The sequence below is a fragment of the Rhipicephalus sanguineus genome, chromosome 1 (genome assembly GCF_013339695.2).
Source record: "Rhipicephalus sanguineus isolate Rsan-2018 chromosome 1, BIME_Rsan_1.4, whole genome shotgun sequence".
Lineage (NCBI taxonomy): Eukaryota > Metazoa > Arthropoda > Arachnida > Ixodida > Ixodidae > Rhipicephalus > Rhipicephalus sanguineus.
In genome coordinates this window covers 77,100,689-77,122,775 of record NC_051176.1, presented here as the reverse complement: position 1 = coordinate 77,122,775, position 22,087 = coordinate 77,100,689, and the positions used below count along the sequence as shown (strand labels likewise).

The 22,087-nt window shown below is 41.0% G+C and overlaps 2 protein-coding genes across 4 annotated transcripts in view; one reads left to right on the top strand and one right to left on the bottom strand.

The window, feature by feature from the left end:
- Positions 1 to 9,951, bottom strand: part of LOC119393183 (surfeit locus protein 1) — a 37,864-nt gene extending 27,913 nt beyond the window's left edge. The window contains exons 1-3 of the mRNA XM_037660025.2: positions 9,882 to 9,951; positions 4,388 to 4,513; positions 327 to 448 (exon numbers count right to left, since the gene is read on the bottom strand). Of these exons, the coding sequence (XP_037515953.1) occupies positions 327 to 448; positions 4,388 to 4,513; positions 9,882 to 9,899 (266 nt within the window). The 5' untranslated portion in view covers positions 9,900 to 9,951. The remainder of the gene's footprint in view (positions 1 to 326; positions 449 to 4,387; positions 4,514 to 9,881) is intronic.
- A 140-nt stretch (positions 9,952 to 10,091) lies between these two features.
- The window catches only part of LOC119393175 (rab-like protein 6), a 113,200-nt gene continuing 101,204 nt past the window's right edge, over positions 10,092 to 22,087 (top strand). For all 3 annotated transcript variants that reach the window (XM_049414834.1, XM_049414828.1, XM_037660013.2), the window contains exon 1: positions 10,092 to 10,237. The gene's annotated coding sequence lies outside the window, so the exon portion shown is untranslated. The remainder of the gene's footprint in view (positions 10,238 to 22,087) is intronic.

The following is a 22,087-nucleotide window of genomic DNA, read 5'->3' as shown; positions in this document are numbered from 1 at the left end:
CTCAGCAAACATGTCCTTCTAATGGAGCTGCTCTCTATGATAACAGATCAAAACCCAAACAGCATCACATTGAACATTTGCTCCCGTTAAACCCACACCTAGTCATGATTAAGGTCCCTTATCTTTTCTAATAATCTGTACAGCCTACAAGAGACTAACTATCATAAACTAAATATTTATTCTAACTCATAGGATGCGGTTTGGAAAAGAAGGGGTAGGGTACTCTGGTATCATCCCACTACACCAGATTTAGCACGCTTCAGAAATCATCAATGTGCTGGAGTGGCAGTCAGCTTGGGAACAATTAAGATAAAAAACCACAGTACTCTTCTGGCAGGTCTACAGCAGGAATCGTCGTCTTCTTGGCAAGGTCATCAATGAGCTGCAACTTCCATTTCCGCCTTTTCACCTGCCATGTTCCCAGGGCAAAGGTTGCGATGGGGATGGCCTGCGTGAACCAGATGAAAAGGTTAATGGTGCACAGCGCAACATTTTCAGATTGCTTTAAAAACATCCATATTGTGATGATGAGGGTAGGTTAGGCGCCTTGTGCTGAGGCTCTGGTACTCATGAATTATTAGGCTGGACTGGGTAGGTAGTCATTGCACATTGGTGAAGGAGAATAGATAGTCCAGGGTCTGTTGAAATGGACTTGTACGTATATTAAGTGATAAGAGGAAAGGTTGGTAAATATGATTTCGACTGCATATCAGAATGTTTTCATTGCTATTTAATGAAAACACAAAAAAGTCTAACAATTTTCTAATTTAATGATACATGCTGCTGTCCCACTGCAAGCAGTACAGTAGTTACAAATGAAAAAACAGAAAAAAAAATTGTAGCTAGAATGCAGGCACAATAACTGCTTGGACCAACTAAATGAACTTAAACAGAACCAACTGAATTGAATAAAATATTTGGTCCTAGCACAGAGGAAACACAAACTTGGTTCATGCAATGTCTGCTGCTCACAGAAGCTTGCTCCAACATGAATACACTAAAAGATCCAATGCAAAGAGGTACACCCTTGCAATTTTTTAACAGTATCGTGGGAGCGCTGATCACGAGATATGGTAGCGTCTAATATTTTTGAAAGGTAATGAGGGCTCCCAACGATGCACAGTGCACAAAGCACACTGAACTGCGAGCACCGTCTGCTACGCTGATGCCTAAAGAGAGCGACATCAGTGGGCATGTCTCGGCCACCTGACGCTCACGCTTTCCAGGTGGATGTGTATGGCATTCATAAAAAAAAAGAAAACAAAGGGATAGATAATGCAGCAGAAAGCACCGGTATTGAATGCGCCTAGCAGAAAGAACAGCACAGCCGAGGACACCTGAACTTGGCTGCGCATAGCGTGCATGCGCATACTCTTGACCATTTCTCCGATGTGCTCCGTTGTACGGCGCTGTTTACTTAAAGATTACGTAAAGATACATTGAAGTAAACAGCACAGCAGATGGTGCTCGCAGTTCTGTGTGCATTGTGCGCTTGCGCATCGTCGGCAGATCTCGTTACCTTTCGAGAATATTAGACGCTACCATATCCCACGCACAGCGCTCCCACAATCCTGTTGAAAAATTGTAAGGATGTACATTGTGACTTCTACAAGATATAACATCACTCGTGTATAAGGGTGAGGTTTAATTCCAGCAATGTTTTAGATTATGCAGCAGAGCCAATGCTTACAAACAAATATATTAAAGTTTTGTAAGCAGATTTCATAGCTTATAGAAAAGCACAAGTAGCTTTCCACTGGCCGTACCAGACCACGAAGCCTCATTTAATAACCTTCATTTTATTTATGTTCAATTCATACTTCTTTGTTGTTTTATAAAATTATATGTCTCTGTGATGTTTCACTGAGACAAACTGATATTTAGGCCACTATAGTAGCATTGGTGCCTGTGGAATCTGCAAATTAACCAGGTGACCAATGAGGACTCAAGCAGGTTAAACCTTTGGCCCCTAACAAGAGCCAATAAGACATACAAGGTTGTCCATTCAGAATAGGCGCCACGAAACTATGACACACGACGATGTTCAGTCAAAAGTGCAGCCTTCACAATAAATATGCAGAGTGGCGCCACCATGCCTGGAGCCCCCTAGTGTAGGGTAGCCAACTGGATGTTATAATTCTGGTTGACCTCTCTGACTGTCCCTCCTTTTTTTTCTCTCTCTCTTTATCTCTCCGACAGTGACAGCCTTTCAATCGCTTTCCAAGACAAGCAACATCAGAGAGCAAAGAAGGGCAAGAGATAATGAGAGCGAAAGCAAATGGTGCACTTACTATTTAACAGATAGCATGACACCCACATTTACTAGCACTGAGCTACCTCTTCACTCTAAGTAACCTCAGCCTAAGCGCATACCAATTATCGGAGCACTCCAGCATTGCTCTGAGCTCGCTCTAGGTCCACTTGTGCCAGACTGGACAGTTTTTACAAAGGCTGTACATAAATATCTTAATGCGAAGTGGATGCACAACAGCTTGGGCAAGCATGACAGGTCTAGTGCCTTCCAACTGTGCTAAGGCACACACAGTGAGGCATACACGGTGACAACTGTGCTAAGAATACACGGTTCACAGATTACCACAACCTATGTGCAATTCAGGTAAAATCCAGCATTGCAAACATATTGTACTGCAATACCAGTGATACAGACACTCCAGGTGAATTTTGGTCATTGCAGCCACCATGATGTTTATAATGAAGTCCAAGCACAATAAGATCCTATTGCACTTTGTGCACTGCGTGCTGTGGGTGTGAGAGAAATCATGCGAGGGTGAGCTGAAAGGACAGTGATTTTATGCATGCCATCCTCCCGCATGCCAGATGCTGGGAAATCCAGTATACACTAAAAGGGGGCATGGAGGGTGAACGTCCATGTCCTCTTCCAGCTCCGCTGTGGCTGTGCATGGCTATATGGCTGAGTGCATACGTGGGCCACACGCCATACCTTGGATATCATCTGTGGTAGGTGCCAAGGCCAGAGTGAGCTGGGGTGGCTAGTGCCTTCATGCACACTGTGTTCCTGCTCATCTACTGTTGAAAATTGTGCAGTGTCAAGTCTCAGAGGCACACTCGAGTGAGAGGCAGCATGAAACGTTCCCTAGCTCCTTGCTGCCGCTGCTGCTCTTCATTATGCCAACATTGTGCACTGAGTGTTCATGGTCATCAAATCAGATGTTTGTGTTTGCCTGCGTGACACAATCTTTGTAATTTTAATTAGTAAGCCTATGTTTACTGCAATTTATATTGCCTATACGCACAACTATGAACATCCACGATGTTGTTAAACAGTATTTCAGTTGCCAGTAAATGCTTTGCCTTTTGGGCAGAAGTATGACATTTTTATCGACTTAATTTTAACATTATCATAATCATGCATAATCACCCAAAAGTGGAACAGGATGGAAGGACTATGTGACTAATTGCACTGTCTACAAAACCAAGCCACTCACAAAGCACTTGGACTGCTTCAGGTTGCACAAGCTTCTTTATTTAGAGCATGTAATTCATCTGCTCATTATGCCTTATCAAACCAGTCACAACACGACACACACAACACAACTGCCAACTGTAGCCTGGTGGCCTGTAGCTTGCAAGACTGATTAAGATGCTGGGACTGCTTCATTATTACATATAGACTGCAAAATCTGCATGGCCACCAATGCCAGCAATTCAGTTGTTATATTGTAGGACAACAGAATGTTTGTAGAGAGCGACAGTACGACAGCTCAGGAAAATGGTGTGGCACACATAGCAACATCACACAAGGCTGGTTCTACCAGAAACACAAAGCTGCAATTCACATACACATGTACTGCTTTTGAAAGGCAGCCACTTTTTAGGTAGTCAAACAACACATCAACTGTGCCTGCATGGTTTGATTGCCATTAACTACCTGTAACACACACCCATTTCTTCTCCATATACAGTGTCATAAAGCTTATGCAACAAAATAACTTGAAATAATTTTTACAGCAATAATAATAGTAATAACGTTCACACCTAATACAGGAATATCAAGGATGATGCAATATTTAAGCCAAAACACGTTGTAAACAGTTTTCCATATATAGCATAAATAACCTTGTGGCAATTCATTCAGTATTATTTACTTCTAATTGTATCCTTATGTTTTGTTGTGTTACAGTTTGTGATGGCAATTAGAAAATAGCTATGCATATAGCCCAACAGCAAGCCATAGCCTAAACGATACAGTAATCTGCTACTATCAATATCAGTTGGTGCCAAACTTTATTGTGCCACAACAGACTACCAGATGGGCATATTTTCCGGAAACCCTACGACACAGCTAGAATGCACCAAAAAAAAAAGTCTGCAGCATGAAAGGTGCTTGCAAATCCTGCACACTTACCAGAAGGGAGTATCCACCGATGCCAATATCCTGTGGTAATTTGAAAGTGGCAGTGTGCTGCTGGCATCGCTGCCCTGCTCTGGGCTGCCATCGAAGTCTCAGCAGAGGCCGAAGTGCCCGCTCAATCTGCAAAACAGAAAAGTCTGATCAGTGCCACTACAACAACCTGTGTACTTATCTGAACTTTAAAAGAAAATTTTATGATTACTGCTGTCTGTTCTTGCCAACATTTTGCAACAGGATCAGATCGTTCAGAGTGTACAACTGAATTGCATGTCAATTGGTCCAGCAAAAATGAAAATTACACCGTCTAATTGCACCAAGTCACTGAAGATGTTAGCTGAAACAGAGGTGATTGCTTTGGTCTGTAGGCATATAAAAGCTGGGACGGGCAAGGCAAACAATGATGCCAAGGGTTTTATTGGATGATGTAGACCAGAAAAAGCAATCTTGTGAAAACTTAGCAAAATCAGTGCAGCGGTCAGTGCACGATCACCTTGGTCACGACACCTTTGCAGAGAAACTGCAGGTGAACCACTGCAAAAGTCTTCCGGACACTGTGTGCAATTCTGTGATAGAGAGCTTAACACATTCCTATCATGCAACTCCCAAAGCTAAGTAGAAATGAGCACAGGGGTTTGATTGCCATGAACATAGCCTTTTTAGGTGCAAAGTGAGCACATATTGACAGCAAATGTTACAACTTCTGTATATTTCATCACAAAATTTGCCACCAGCAAATCTTCTGTAGTAATAATGCTTCTTCCCCTGCACACTCAAGTAATATGCATATCCTCTGGACATCTAGTATCGCATTTGAAATACAGTTTGGATATTCTTGATATTCTCGATTCTCCAATGCATGTCCCAGACACATCTGTGGAAGCCCAGAGGTGGTCGATTTGATGTCCTGTGGACGTCCAAATTAAATATGCTGTGTCTGAAAAAAAGGCCACCGTTTTCCTGGTATATTTTTGACCAGAATTCCATGGAATATGGAGATAATCCATTTCTGACACAGTTAAAAAAAGACTGATTTAATATTCTGCATTGCTTAAACACAGTTCTGAACATTAGACTCAACTTCGCTTGGCTGAAACTTACTATATGCCAACTAAACTTACACCAAATGCTGGTACTAGCATTTCAAAACAAAGGGGCAACATTTTAACAGAAATATTTTTTTTTTCATTTATAAGGAAGCATATAGTGCACACGATTGATCACACCAGTCTGCAAACTGCTTTTCCAATTCAGAATGTTTGCTGTAAATTTTCTATAATTACTATGACCTAGTCAGCTTGTAAAAACACGTCCTTGTGAATTTTAGCAACAAAAAATACATGTACATCATGTGCAAGAGGTAGTGCTGAAGTGTCTTGTTGACACTTTAAATATCAGCATAGCCTCAGCTGCTTTTAAGAGAACTTCTTGTTGGTCGAGTTTGTGTACGTTCATAATTGCTTTTAAGGCGCGAGAGAACACAGTCACAAGAAGGCACTCTGTCCCGTGTCCTTTCTTGTGATTGTGTTCTCTTGCGCCTTAAAAGCAATTATCAGGTGCTTCTGCGCCATATAAAACCGAATTAACTCACTTTTTATTAGCCAAAGACAAGGACAGAACATCATTAGGCAGAACTTATATTTATCTTGGCTTACACACTTAGCCATCAAGGGGCATTCCTCATGTGTCTATCATAAATGCTAAATGGACGTCCGGTAGTCTTTATCCAACAGATATTCTTCAAGTGCCCAACATGGATATTCCCGTAATGGACGAGGGTAGCGATGTGGGCTTGTTGGTAGCACCAGTGTGTGTGTCTTTCTTCCCTTCGTCCTTGTCTTTTCGCACCCACATCCAAGAAGCAAGGAACTCGTAATGGAATGTTCAGATCCTATATTACTCTCTCTCTCTCACATCCATGGTTACCTGGGTGACTGTTAGAGGCTGAATAGGTGCAAAAATTATGTGCTCGCATCTGGAAGTGGTGGGCTGTTGTTTGCCAGGCCCACTTTCTTCTGCAAAAGCACTCCTGACATAACTTCGAAACTCAATCGTGCACAATGCCCGCTACTAACATGTGCATTCACTGAAGTGGAAACATGGTACAACATACTTGGTACTAAAACTGCGCAAACTATGGGAGACCAGTGAAAGAAAGACACAAACCGATACGCAAGGGTTTATTTGTCACAACCGCACACAGAGAACAACATTTCACCCGCCACGATGGTCTAGTGGTTATGGTGCTCGACTGTTGACCCACAGGTCGCGGGATCGAATCCCAGCCGCAGCGGCCGCATTTTCGATGAGGTGAAAATGCTTGAGGCCCGTGTGCTTATATTTAAGTGCACGTTAAAGAACCCTAGAGGGTTGAAATTTCCGGAGCCCTCCACTATGGCGTCTCTCATAATCATATCGTGGTTTTGGGGATGTTAAACCTCACTTATTATTATTATTAGAGAAGAACATTGACTCGCAGCAAGAGTTTATTTTTCACACCTGCCTGTTTATGACACAGGGGCGTAGCCAAGGGGGGGGGTTGGGGGGGTTCAAACCCCCCCCGAAATTTTTCAATTTTGCTTGCGTATATAGGCACGCACACATACAAACGCACGCACGAACATACATAAAGTATGGTTGAACCCCCCCCGAAAAAAAATTCTGGCTACGCCCCTGTTATGACAAGTAAACCTTTGCCCTGAGTTGGCAATGTTGTCTATATGTAGATGAAAAATTCTTGAACAGGGGGTCGTGCTAAAGTTTTTTTTTCCATCTCTCCAAGCCTCCATCTACCCCTGAACATCTGTGTTGTTTCAATGTTGTTTATGCCTTTCTTCCACTAGTCTCTCATCTTCCATGCTGTTTTATTTCCAGGTATAGCCATTTTGTGCCTTAAGCACACTGTATTCCTCTCCCAAAGCAACTTAAGGAAAAAGTATGTATTTTGCACTCATTATACAATACACATAGACACCAGCTAAATGCACAGAGCTTGGAGATCAAATTTCTGACAGTAGCTGGAGCCTATGTATTGGTTCCGTTTTTCTTTTGTCTTGGCAGGGCATTCATAAAGAGTTAGTCAGGCAGACCTGTCCATGCTTTGACAAATAAAGGAAATTTGTGAACTGTTAATAAATTCCGACTTAGACAAAAACAGCAATAACAATCTAGCTTCTATGTAACATGATACATGCATTGAACCATCGTTAAGAAAATCAGGCAGCCAGAAGGTCATTTACACTTAGATTCAGAGGCCCATCCCTTCACAATATGAAGAGTAGCGGAACTTCTCCTTTTCTTGTTGCCATACTGGTACATCGGTCATGTAGGAGCAACACTGCTTACAATTTGTTGATTAGAAGGTGCACATCCACTAACCGTTACTGTCTGAAAGAATAAATGAAGCAACAGCAAAAGATGCTGGTCTGCACATATAAACCTTTTATATTTTATGATCTGACATGCAGGTGGCTATTAAGTCGTACAAAGTGAGGCATAGCCAACCTATAAGGTATTTAAATGCCAGGGTATAAATCAAGAAAGAAAGTTTTGTACAAAGTACAGTCTTAACATAAACGTCCAACTGTGGACCTGCTCTTTGAACCACGGTGCGGTAATTCGTATATTCAATGGCATTGTACAATCACATAAAAAGCTAAAAAAAAAACTAACCAATTTTTGTTTCACACCAAATAAGTGGTTAAAAAAACAGCAAGCAATTGATGGAACAAGTTAGCAGCCAAGTATCTATAAAACCCGCAGACTGCTCAACCATGGACAAAAGGTTGAACAGCTGTGCGAAATATAGGGCGACATGCAGAAGCACTCCTGCAGTTGCTTTCAGCACTGTGCCATTATTGCTAGCTGCTCGTACATTCTACAATGTGAGCTAAAATCTCCTCATCTCTCTTATGTTTGAGAGGGCCAGCTAGGTTTCTGTGGAACAGCGAAAAAAGCAAAAGCACATTTCATTACAATAATTATTCTCCTGGCTCCCTCTAAAGTGAACTTTCATTTGTAAAGCACTGAATGTGACAATACAGTGCTGTGACCCCAAATGGTGCAGACGGAATCATACTTGTCTAGAGCGCCCAGCCGGCCACTTCAGCTGCTGTTTTCAACAGAAATATGCAAAGACTGACGCTGTAATGATACCAAACATAGTCATACCGCACATTACGTCCTTGTGCTATAATTCAAGCATTCAAGGTAGCAGCTGCAGACAACAACAGCGTCCACAGCCACGCACTCCACTGCTTTAGACAAGTGTGATTCTGTCTGTACAACATGGATATGCGATGCTGTAGACTAACAGTCCTTCTGTGCTCTTCGTTATAACCCCAAGTGCTAGTTTAGGATTGAATCTCATGTTTACCCCACCTGCCATATAGCAAGCAGTAATCATGCAGTGCCAGAGCCTGGCTCAAGTATCTGTCATAAACTTTGCATGGGTCTTCAGTGATTCTTAAACCAATTATATAAGATAAAAATAATGCGCACAAATGGCACTGCAAGTTGGAAACGTATGTACTGGCACGCTTTTCACGAAACGGTGGCATCTACTTATGACTGAAGTGACACTGCTCATGTCACCTGGTTAACATGAGGGTTCAAGGAAGTTCAGATAGTGACATTGTTGCAGATGCCCTCAAGAATAGTTTCACGGTCACGTTGTGCAGTACTATAGCCAAGGTATTTGCCATCGTGAGCCTCCTGCTGATAGTTTGATGGTTAATACACACTACGGAGGATCGCCTATGAATTCACTTTCCTCATTTATACAAATACGTACATCAGCTACACCACTTCAGCCATCACGCTCTAAACTACTAGCCAATTTAGTCCATAGTAATCAATGCAGTCAGATCGGTACTAATATGCATTATTAATTGTCGCTTCGCTTTCTTCCGCTAACAAAAATAATACAAAAGGTTTGAAATGGATAGCTGTTCGATTGGTCACCAAAACAAGAGCCATTTGGCAGACTTGCCAACAGAATTATTGTGAACTGGATTACCGGCACTTCAGAATTACGTCACACTGGCACGACTCGAGTTACTGCACCAACTTGTACATAACAGATTACCAGTGGCGTAGCCAGGGGGTGGCGCACTCCAGACGCAAGCAGTGGGTCACTCTAACATTAAACAGTTGACTGGTGGATGAAAACCGTTGAAGAACGCGTTGACATAGCAAGCAGTGCACGGGTTTGCGCGGCTGATTCGGTTACGTACAACACCGTCGCTTTTTGGTCACCGCTGCTTAGTACCATAGATTACCTAACGTTTCGTGTTAGCGCAGAAAACACACATGCTTCGTCTGCCAGAAAAATAGCGCAGGAGGTGTGCAAAATCGGAACAGGGGGGTAACGACTAGCGATCGTTTAACCACCAAGTTCATGTAGCGGCAGAAAGGCTATTAGCTATTAGGCGCTCAACTCTTCGAAGTGACTGAGGAAATTTACTTTTTTGCTAAGGAAATAGCAACTTACGCATGCTTTTCCCTGCATATTTTCGCCGCACACTACGTAGTTGAGTAGTCGCAGTGTCAGTTTCGAAGTTAGAACCGCAAGGTGCCCAATTATTTTGTAGTTAAAAAATTGTACAACAATGTGACAAAATATTGCTTTGTATAATAGCATCTTCTACGCGTCCTTACTTGTTGAATTTTAATACGGTACTGCGGATTCCGTGTGGTTTTTGCAGACTTTAAAAATGGCGCTGTCGATATGAGGGACGGGATGGGCAGCATACGTGGATGTTCCGTGAGCATATGGAGCGGCGTCGACGGGCATCGTGATATGACACACGCGCCGAATGCATCTCGGCTTGCGTGAAAGGCGGTTCGGTAAGACGTTCTCTACTTTATCGCTTCCCGTCGCGCGTCATTTTATACTTTTGTGGGGTTACATCGAATTCTAGAACGTAGTGTGCTTCGTTGGTGCCCCTCTCCCCAGTGGCGCCGACATAGTCCACGAATTGGAACGGTTTTTTGACAATCGAAGTGTGTTACTCGCGCGCTCGCGATGTCGGCCCACGAATGAAGTTTGACGCCGTGTCTGATAGTATCCACTGCGTGAAAACACTTCGATTATTCTTGAGGTACTGTTGTGGTTGTATCCACACTGCGGCACTTGTGCTTGCTTGCTATTTTTGTTTAGCTAGGATCATCTACTTTCATTTAACTAGGTCACATCGAGATAGCGCGATCTGGGCGTTCAGGTTGATAATGATAAAACAAAGTCGCTTCTTGTCGCTTTTTCCTGTTATTTTTTGCGTCGCAGAGAGGGGGACGATCAGCGGGTTGTTCCACTGAAAAATACCTTTCGACTCTTATATCTGTCTCTACGTGATGGCCCTCTTATTTACGCCGGCTCTCGGCGCAGCCGACTTTGACAGCGGGAAGGGTCTGCAGCTTTCCTTCGTTATCGCGGTAGTGTCTGCGTTCTTTATCGTGCTTTACTGATCAAATAACATGTTTCTTTCCTTCGTGCTCTATAGTGCAATGAATAGGAAAGGACGAAGGTTACCAAGCTTTAAAGATTTTTATACGCTATTCTGACGTAAAACATCGCGGAAACAGTACTTCTTCGTTATGTCGCATATCGAGTGTCGCATGCGCTTTGGGATATTTACGGAGAGTGTGTAACGACCCAAGTTAACTCCTGTGATAAAGCTAGGCTAAGAATTACTGTAAGCACCACATAATCACTTAGAACGACCACCCCTTGGAACCTTTAGTCTTGGACTAGAGCCAGCGTCATGTTTTTACTGCTTGTTTGGGTGAAGGGAAATTAGGTATAAATATGACTGCTTTAATAATTAAGCGCGTCAAATGAACCTGTGGTTCTGGCAGGAAGAGATTGAACACATTTGTGGAAACCGGAAGAATGGGAAAATATAACCCAATGCAACGAAATATCTTCTTGGGCATACAGTGCTTTGCTTTTATTAAATCCTGTAATTCTCACTTGTGTTACGTGTCATGCACCACACCCTCATTTTACAAGCAATCCAATTGTAATGCGTAGCACTTGTCTCAATACATGTCCTTAAACTCCTTCAGTTTCAACAATGCGGCAGCATTGTACACCTTTTGCTGGGCTTCACACATCTACTATTTCTTCTCTGTAAACAATTAGCACATGTAATTGGGCTAGTTGACCCAGCCTAGTGGCTATGACATTGTGTTGCTGATTTCAACGCCATGTGTCATGCCCAGGCTGTGACAGTTGCTACGCTCGAAAAAAAGTCCCAAAAACATGGAAATAGGAAAAGTCCAAGAGGCAGAAAACAAGGGACAGGGATACAGAACCACCTCTGTGTCACTCTCTCTTTTCTGCCTTTGGTTTTTTTTCTTATTTCCATGTTTTTGTGGTTTTTATTGAGTGCAAATATGTATCAACTCATCCAACAAGCAACTCTCTTGTGACAGTTGCCTTCTAATAAAAGTGAACAAGAAAACACCTGGCCGACAGTGGAAACCAAACCCACAACCTTTGTGAAGGTTGTGGGTCTGATCCGCAGGTGGCAGCAAGTTGTTTTGACGTCCACTTTCATTTCCCTATATCCACTAATTACTACACCACAATTAGAAGCTACAAATAACAAACCCTAGGCCTTCCTTGGCTTTATTATTTGTTGCCTTCGTATGGTTGTGTCTAATAAAAAAAAAAAAAGTTCCCTCATCCATTCCCCTTCTTTCGTTCGTAATCAGAGTGTGGTTTTGGCAAATGCAATCTCAAACATTAACCTTTTTTTTTACTAGTTGGTAATTGTTTAATATAACATGGGGGGGGGGGGGGTAATTGTTTAATATAACATGGTCAGTTGCAACAATATGACATGGACTGTTAGATTATTGCATTTTCCTGACCTTCTCTTGTAGCGTATGCACAAACCACATTCCTTTACTCTGTAGGACTTTAAAACTGTACTATGCAAAAGGTTGTATTTTACAGCACTCTATATCATATGAAGATGGCAAGTTCATTCAGCCTATCCAGTCCCTTGGCTGGTGCTAACATATAAGAGAAATATAAAACTTAGTAGAGACACAATTTTTAATTTCTTGGTGTTTGGGGACTAGGTGGGTGGCTTTCGTTTAGTCTTCAGAATTGTGTGCTGATTGTGCCGAGAGAGTAGCTTACACAGCAGGAGTTTTAGATGCAGTGTTAAATTAAAGCTGTTTCAGAAAATGGTAATGTCTTGTTGTATGTGCGACATTTGGTATACAGAGACATGGCTCATGCATTTTTGCCTGCTGTGCATATCACAGAAGCCAGTTATGCATGTGCCATAACATTTTTGTTATATTTTGTAATGCATTAAAGTTTGACTATGTGAGAAAGGCTCGGATTTTTTTACATTGGCTCTATCTTTTAAAAAGCTCTATCTGATTTTTTTACAAGCAGCATTTTATTATGTCTTGTGATGCACGGAAGCTTTTTTTATTGCAACTAGTTTGGTTACAAGTGGTTAATTGTTCTCGGGACTCTTGACGTCATCGGAATCATTTCCAAAATGTCCCACTCGTGGCGCACATCGTGTCCTACATTTACCTTAATTTCTAGATTAGTAGAGCACTGCTGTTGATACTATTGACATTTTAGACGTTCTCACAGATTGACCTTTCACCCTGACATAAATTGTTATTTGTCTTTAGTGTCCCTTTAAACAAATTTACGGGTGAGAATTTAGCACTTGTGTGGCCCACACGCGAGCAGGAAAGAGAGCAAAAGTGTAGGGAGAATGCAAGTCTCATCTCAAGGCTTCAGTTTCATGGATAAATCTGAATATCCGTCAGCATTGGCCATTGTGGTGGTGTGATTAAAAAAATGTGGAAAGCATTTAGAAGCAGTACTTGGCTACAGTGGTGGTTCTACGTGAAAGAAATTGCACTCTGCATAAATGTACAGACTAGGCTTGGCACCGCCATACATAGCTATTTGTGAAATTGATTTGCTCCACTATTTAGTGTGGTATTAAGAGTGATCTTCCCCATTCTCACAAAAATTTCGTGATTAGTTTGGGGGAAGACAAAATGGAGGCAGCAACCTTTGTGGAGTGTCATTTGAATATCTTTTTAATAATGTTAACGTTGCTGTGGAGTAAATGCTGTGGTAATTCTGGAACATTTGTCCGCTTGTTTTTTCTTCTCCGAAATAAGAGGCCCTGAAATACATTTTATTGACCTAGTAAAACTTGCTTCAAAATATTTCCTGGGTATGAAGGGATCTGTAACTTCCAAACCTTTTCCTGCAAAGACATTTACAAAACAATGTGTATTTCTTAGTGGACGAAAAGCAGAATGTTTCCCATCACCACATTCTAGGTTTCTTTCTTTTTTTTTTACTGCTCATTTCTATTATGTTGCGAGTTGCGACTACCTGTCAGAGGTGGTGATGCTCTAACCAGTCATTCAGTATCATTCTGCAAATTTTCTTTTAGCCTCTCGTGTGGGGCACAATTTTATACGCGCAGCTGACTCACTTTACTTTCTTTGCCACCCCGCTATCTGTGGTCTGCCTCTGTGCTTTTTCTTTGGTCGCTTACTTTCCCCACCACTCTGTGGACTGCAACTCCTGCTCTTTGTGAGTTGAAAGTGTTCGAAGGAGTCTGGCCAATTACAGTTTGCCGAACACTTACATTGGCAAGTTGCCCGACAGATAGTGGGGGACTCGAGCTGTCCATGATAATGGTCAAAGCACACGAGGAGACTGCCTTTCTCTGTTGTGTGCGGGAGATGATAAAATTTGGCTAGAATGTTATAAGAGACCTATTTATAGACAGGGCAGGTTTATCTGTCAGTCATATCTGCAAAGGCTTTAACTTTAGCAAAATATTGCTGCAGAGCACTGTATGAGGGACAGTGCATAATGTACACAGAAACTGGGCATTTTGTTTGATTAGGCTGTTCTTGTAATAGCCTTATTTAAAGGTCATGTTTTTCTTTTCTCTTTGTCCTTTCACTTGGTCACCTGAGCGTGTCATAGTCATTTTTTTAGAACTTTACTTTTCATTCGGTGACTTTCTCATCATTAAGCAGTGCTTTTACTTTACATAGGGTTCAGAGTAATCAGTTTTTATTATAGTTTATATTTCAGGCAGTAGTCATGCTTTCAAAATTAACTGCTTTTGTCCATTTTTTAACATTTGCTGTATTTCTTTGTCTGTGTTGTACAAATTTTATGGAAGGCTACCATAGCTTTTTCTGATCTTGTTAAAATATTTGCTATGTTTAATGTTAGTGTAGCATATGATGGCTTTTGCTTTGCTGTTTTTTAACTAGTGAAATGAATACATTTTTTACCATGTCACAAGTGTTTATGTAACAAGTACGTGTCTTATGTGCTGATATCGTGGCAAAGAGAATGAACCCTGAAGTATGGTGACAAGCATTGTATAAGTATAGAGATTGGTTAACTGAATACAGTAGAAAACCACGTCTGTTAGGCAAAATACCCAGAGGCACCAAGTAAAAATGTTTTGCATTAATACTTAGCTGAGACACTCTTGATTTAGCTCTCATATTATCTGGTATTATCTTAAAATATTTTGAATATTTCAGTACTTAAATTTACTCACACCACTTTTATACAAAGTGTGAGCAGTGTTTAAGAGCTGTACAAAGGCCCTCAATTTGGGTATCAGGATTACACAAAAGTTGCATGCAATGGCTGCTGCCATTGCATGCAACTTTTGTGTCATCCTGATACCCAAATTGAGGGCCTTTGTACAGCTCTTAAACACTGTTTGGGGTTCAATTCCATAGTTTTAGTGCTGTCTACAAGTGTCTTTTATGCTTAGTTGCAAACATTAGACCGTTACATTTGCGCATTACAGGTGGCGTTCTGTTTGTACTTAGTACGAGACTGTAGTAACATACTTTGATGGTGACCATCATCATTTCATTTACTACCAAAGGTTTTTCTTCTTGAGGATGTTTTTTAGGCCTATGGCTATGCCCTAAACATGATTCCCAATTGTGGTATGAAAAATTTTAGGGGCTTTTACTTTTGCATGCACATTTATGCAGCTCAATGAGCAGAAAATAGCACTACAACACAACCAAAAACAATAACCTCTAGGGCTGGTTAACAGCATACGATTACTAAATTATTTTTCCATGTCATTAGTTCACAATGTCATGTTTACAAACATGACATGGTGTACAAGCACATGAGCGAGGCATACTAAGTGCTCAGTATACCAGCTTTTTTTTGTTTGCACTTTTCTGACTTTAATGGGGTCTGCCACACTTACAAGTGAAAACACAGGAATGGTATCACAATTCCTTTAGTTTAATATATTTTCTCAGAAGTAGTTGCAAAGGACCTAATAACACAGGTACAGTGAGTGGAATGTTTGCTTTTCCCCTTAGCACAATGTCTCCTTTCAGATTTTGTGGCCACTATTTCTTTGTTTGTTGGCATGGCACCAGTCCTCACAGCTTGCTAGGGCGTGCACAACTTTTAAGAGGACTTTAGCTTAGAGATAACTCAAGTTTCCTACTCAGATGCGTGTAAAATGCAGAAATGATCTCCTAAGGAAGTTATTGAAATTGTGAACAGTATTTGCAATATTTGAGAAAATTTTAAATTCTTTTGTTTTTGTGCTGTTTTTTTACAAGAACCACCACAACTAGGTAAGTTTAAAAAATTTTACTCACATAGCTTACAAATGCAAAGCTGTTCACCAAAATGAGATGTCTCAGTCTTTTAAACTGCATTTGTTAGACCATATAATGCTATCAAATTGGGGTATACTAAATAGTGATATATAATACAACCTTGTCCACTTCAGACATTGTAATAGGTGCAGTTGAATTGTGATATTGTTATTTGCTACTGAGTTACAAATGTGAAAAACTTTTTTCTTGTTATCTTGGAAGTTTTCTGCAACTTCAATTCAATCACTCAATTAATCAGTCAGTTTTATTATGACAAAGTAAAATATCATAATAAAACTTATTATGAGTTAAATAGAATATTGATGGCCTAAATAAAAATGAATTCTTACAGTCTCTAGAAATCAGCGTTTTTTTTGTTCAACAAACTATAAAAATTAAGTGCAATGATTACTGCAAAAAAACAATTTTTCCTTTCTCATATATAGATATATAGATGACTGCTTTTGACCTGGAGCTTCCTTATAGTAATTTGCAGAAAAACGTATCTTTACAATACATGCAGGTATGTGTATGATGCAGCAATAAAATGCTTATCTCCATTTGGTACTTAAATGTTGAAACTTTTTTATTTGATTGTGACTCGTGAGGTCACATGCTTGCATTGTAATGTCAAAGGATTAGAATTTGTAAATGCCTGCTATTGCTTGTGGAGATAGGTTTGCACAAGGCTTACCCTAAGAGCATGACCCAGATGAGACGCAACACTCTTCCACCACCATTGCGCACAAAGATGCTACAGCCGGGTTCGTCGACTCTGGCATGGTGTAGAAAAGGCACTCGAGGCAGGTTGTCAACAAACACGGGTTTATTAACCCAAGATGCAGCACAGTGCGACAATCGCGGGATTGCAGGCCATACAGGGGGACTCAGCAAGACCGATTGAGCACGCTTGCTTTGCAACGCTATGGCTGCCACACAAAGGGGACCACCATTGCGCGAATGAGAAGTTGCCTGCAAAGGCAGCGTGTATCTCTCCCATTGCAGGTGTGCAAGCATCTCTTGTGGCAAGCAAACGCCAGACGCTGATGAGCTCAGGTAGAGAGGGGGCTGTCACTGGTGGCCAACGAGGATGGGCGTGGCACAGTGATGTAAGCTAGTGTGCTGTGCGGCGTACGGCACCCTGATGTCTGAGCGCCGGGGAAGGGGAAGCATGGCTTGCGCTGGACAGTAAGGCCTGGCATCGAAGCCCTGGCTGCCATGTTGCTGCTAAAGGGCGGCCCCCGGTGATCGAGCCACGCAGGGCTGGCACAACGCGCTAGCTGGGGAACAAGGCAATCGAAGGGGAGGGCACTCTCAATTCCCACATGCTCAGGGTTTTTCGTAACAACTTGTAAGGACATAAATTTTTTAATGTAAACAGAGTGCACATTTTCAGAACTATTAAGTGGACTGTTTTTGTGTATATTATATAATTTATGTGCCTTGTGTTGGTAGTACTGAATAGGAATACCTGGCACCATCCGAGTGATAGCTTTTCTTCTCAGTGTAATGACTAGTTAGGTTAAAATTACGTGATTGCATAGTTGACCATTGAGCGGATAAAATAAAAACTGTTTTGTAAATAACAGATCAAATACTGGTTCACTCTTACAGCTAGAGATTTGTTGGAGTGCTATTGTCACAGCAATACTAGTGGGAAACAGCTTAAACTGACCATGGTTTGCTACAAGTTACCTAGAGCTCTTCTACAAAGTTATTGTAAGCTTGCGAGCATAATAATTGACAGAATGAGTACCTGAAACCGTCCAAGTCAATTGCTGTGGTCTTGCATGTCGCTCGTAAAGACTATGGATGTCGAGGAAATTCATGTACAGTATTACCCAGTGTGCCACACACTACCGCCTTTTTTCTATTTGCAAGCTGGTTGTGTTGTTTGATGACAAGATGGCAGCTAGCTGCACTGCCAGTAGAGATTACAAGTCTTGAAGCAGGATTTATGGATTTATTTGTGTTCTTTAGTGTTTCATGCTAAGGATATTTAGAGGCACTGGATATGTGGAAATGGCAGAGACTGCGCCATACATATTGAGCAGGAATCTGGGAATCGATATAAGGAAGCAAAAACAACTGCATCACAAGTGTTTGGTAGGAGCGAGTAAGGAGGGCACTTTTCATTTCACTGTCTGGCCACTGTATATGCAGTTGATTGCCCTGCTGCCCCCCCCCCCTCCCTCAATCACTTGTGATGTTGCTGTGATCATGGTATGCAGTTCAGTAGGGTTTGATGGAGAATGCTGAGCAAGTAGTATGATAGCACAAAAATAATGGGATTGCATGCTTGTGGACAAAGAGTTCAGGTAAAAGCTGCTCTCTACTGATGTCAGTGTACTGGGACAAACATTTAAAAGTAAAAATGAATCTTTAAGGGTAACAGCTCCTGAATAACAGCACATGTGACGGGACAAAAGAGCTGAAGAATGGATGAGGCACTCCGCTCATCCTTCTGCTCTTTCATCGTGTCAAATCCACTGTTCTATTTAGCTTCAGCATGTACTAACGCGACCAAACTAGCACTAACCTTCACATCTCTAATGGGACTTCAGAGTGCAGCTTAACAAGTGTGAAAATCATGAGGTAATGTAATGACCACATTGCACTATTTGTCACGTCTCGGCGAACACTCAGTGATCTGGCATTACTGGTACGGTCATTTTTGCTGGGAATATGGACGAGTGTGTCAATATTCTTTTTTTTTTTTAACTGCCAGAAACAACAAGGGCTTATATTTTGTAATCCATCATTTGCTTCTGTTGCACTCGAAATATCAAGATTCACTTACTTCAGTAAAAAGAAAGTGCCTGGGTATCATGACTATTGATGGAAATGTTCTATGACAGCGGTCACATGAGTTCCTGGCCAGGGAAGGTGGGTTGCTTTCCACTGAGATGGTATGATGTATATTGTAGCTGGTGATCATCAGGTGGCTAGTGTGGACCATTTTGATGTTTGATTGTGACAATGAAATGTGATCACGAAGCCAAATAATTTTAAAGCACAGAAATGCAACAAACACATGAAGCCAACATGTAATGACAAAAAGCGACCACAGGAAAATGTGATCGCGAAGCCAAATAATTTTAAAGCACAGAAATGCAACAAACACATGAAGCCAACATGTAATGACAAAAAGCGACCACAGGAAAAATTCGATGTTTCATTTTGTGATAAAGTTCAGATTCACAATAAACAAAAATTGTTTCGGGTGCTGTGCAATTCAGTGTAGAATTGCGTTTTGTCCCTTTATTATTTATTTATTTATTTGTTTATTTATAAATACTGCAATCTTTCATTTGAAAGATCATGGCAGGGTGGGAAAAATGTTCGATAATAATAGTTACATGCATCTAAACAAACAATACATGTACAATGAATGAATAAGTACAATGTGATATACAGGAGTGGTTAAAAACGCTATTAGAATAAATTTACAGAATAACATAATAACACAATAATTACATTAAAACGAATTATACAGTGCAATAACAAACGAGGTTTTAAGTGAGGCTGCTTTCAAACAATGATAGTGCGTTATATAATACATCATTTGCAAGGTTATTCCAATCATTAATAGTTCTAGTGAAAAATGAATACTTGTAGCAGTTAATCTGTGAAATTGGAGGAGTTATCATTTTAGTGTGTCACTTGTGAGTGGCGTAACCGGAAGAGTACTGAAGGATACCTGAAGTGTTAACATTTAAATGGCCGTTTATTAATTGAAAGAAAAACTTTAGGTGGCAAATGCGGTTTCTTTTCACAACGTATTGTAGGCCACTTCTCATTAATAGCTCAGGTACTGATATTCAACCGTAGGAGTTATAAATAAAACATAGGCCTTTCTTTTGCACTTTTTCTTGTTGATTAATACTGTGTTTAGTGAATGGATCCCATATTATCACAGCATATTCCAACATTGGGCGAATTGATATGCTAGCATGCATACAAGTGAGGTATAATACTTTATAAGGATCGTTTAAAAAGAAAGAGTTTACGAAGACAGTTACCTGTAATTATGTCAGTGTGTTTGTTCCAGGTTAGATCATTGGTTATCCATAATCCAAGGTATTTGTATTCTGCAACTTCTGTTGGAGTGACGCTATTAGTGCCGTACTGATAACATAAAGGATTTTTCTTTAGTGTTATTTTCATATAGACGGTTTTGTGGTAATTAATTTCCATATGCCATTCCTGGCACCAAGAAAAAACTGAAAACTGAAAATTGATTATTCAGCCTTATTTGATCCCCAATTGATGATATTTTTGTATATGACACATAACCATCAGCATAAAGCTTTACATTTACAGAACAATCAGTGATTGTCATTTATAAATAAAAGAAATAATAGAGGTCCGCGAGGTACGCCAGAATAAACAGGATGTTTCCCTGAGCAGGTGTCATTGAGTGAAAGGAAATTGTTGTCTGTTATGAAGGTATGTTTGTATCCATAATATCAGTTTTGAATTTTTTTATATGTACAGTTGAAACCCGCAATAACGAAATCGGCGGGGAAAGCAGAAAATTTCGCTCTTGCGGGAATTTCGTTGGCACGAGAATGCAGCAAAAACAGCATGGAATTTACAAAAAACACATTTTATTTCCAAAAGTATGTAAGTTTGCTTTGGCGGGCCTTACCATGCAGCATTTTCATGCCTCTCGATCGGGAATCTCGTTTGCCACGGCACAAAGTTCTCCCCATGCACTGGTCAGTGACGGCGGCACCGCGCTCTCACCAGTACCGTCATCAAGTGGATCAGCGCGGAATCGTGGACAGCGAACTGCATGCAACGCCGAATTCTTCGGCAATGTCAATTTTTTTTTCAGCCCTTTTCCACCTCACTGATGATTGCAGCCTTATCTTCCAGCGTGATGAACTTCCGCTTTTTCGTTGGAGGTGGCATCTTCGCAGGCAGCGAAATCGGACGAAGCAGTCGCAACAGTCGCAACACACAGGTTCACGTTGCATCAAGCAAACGCTCCACAAATGGCTCCACACACGCGACCATGTGCGCGCAAAGCCGACAAAGCCAAGCACAGAGCCAAGCCAACGAACGAAACTCCATTATTTGTGCACTCATGTTTGAAAAATTTCGTTAATGAGGGACTGCGGTATGAATATCTTTCGTAGTCGCGAGTTACGAAATGCATTGACTCCTATGGGCGTTCGCCGGTGCTCCGAAAATATTTCGTTGCGGTGAGAATTTCGTTCCCTCGGGATTTCGTTATCGCGGGTTTCGACTGTATTGCAATTTATGAAGTAATTTTGTATGCGAAACTTTATCAAAGGCATTTTGAAAGTCCATAAAAATGGCATCTAGCTGTTCCACTTTATTTAGTGCGGTAGCGAAATTGTGGATGGTTTCAACCAGTTGCGTAGTGGTTGAATATCCACGTCGAAACCCATGCTGTGCTCTTGTTAGTAGTCGGTGTTCCTCAAGAAATGTAACAATAAAAAATAGTTGGCAATATTGTTGATGGAAATGCCACATTTATATTCATCTCAGCACACATCGTCTCTCTAAGCAGTGCCACTTATTAGGTGCAGGAACATGGCAGCCAAGTAGTAAAAGATTGCCACTAGGCATTGAGCATATTATTTGATAACTCAACTCTAATCCAGTGTTCGCAAACTTTCATCAGGACTCTCAGCAGGGAATGGTAGTTCTAAGTAGTTCTAATAGAATTAAAACTACCAATGACTTTCTCCTTTTATGGAGGTTCATTTTTTTAGACTAATTATTTGCTGGCACTGCTTTCTGCTAGACAATCACGTCACCTGAGGTCAGTCTCACAGATGGGGAAATTTCTCCCAATAATCATACATGGATCCAAATTTTTTAAAATTTTAGGCAATTTACAAAAGTTATGGATACTAGTACCTGAGGAAAGTTCTAGCCATTTACAATGCTAAAGAAAGAATATGTAGCAAAGAAACTTTCTCGGCTTAAAATATTTCTTGTGCTTGTGAGATGTGACTTAAAGGGGCGCAGAACACATTTGAAGTAATCATC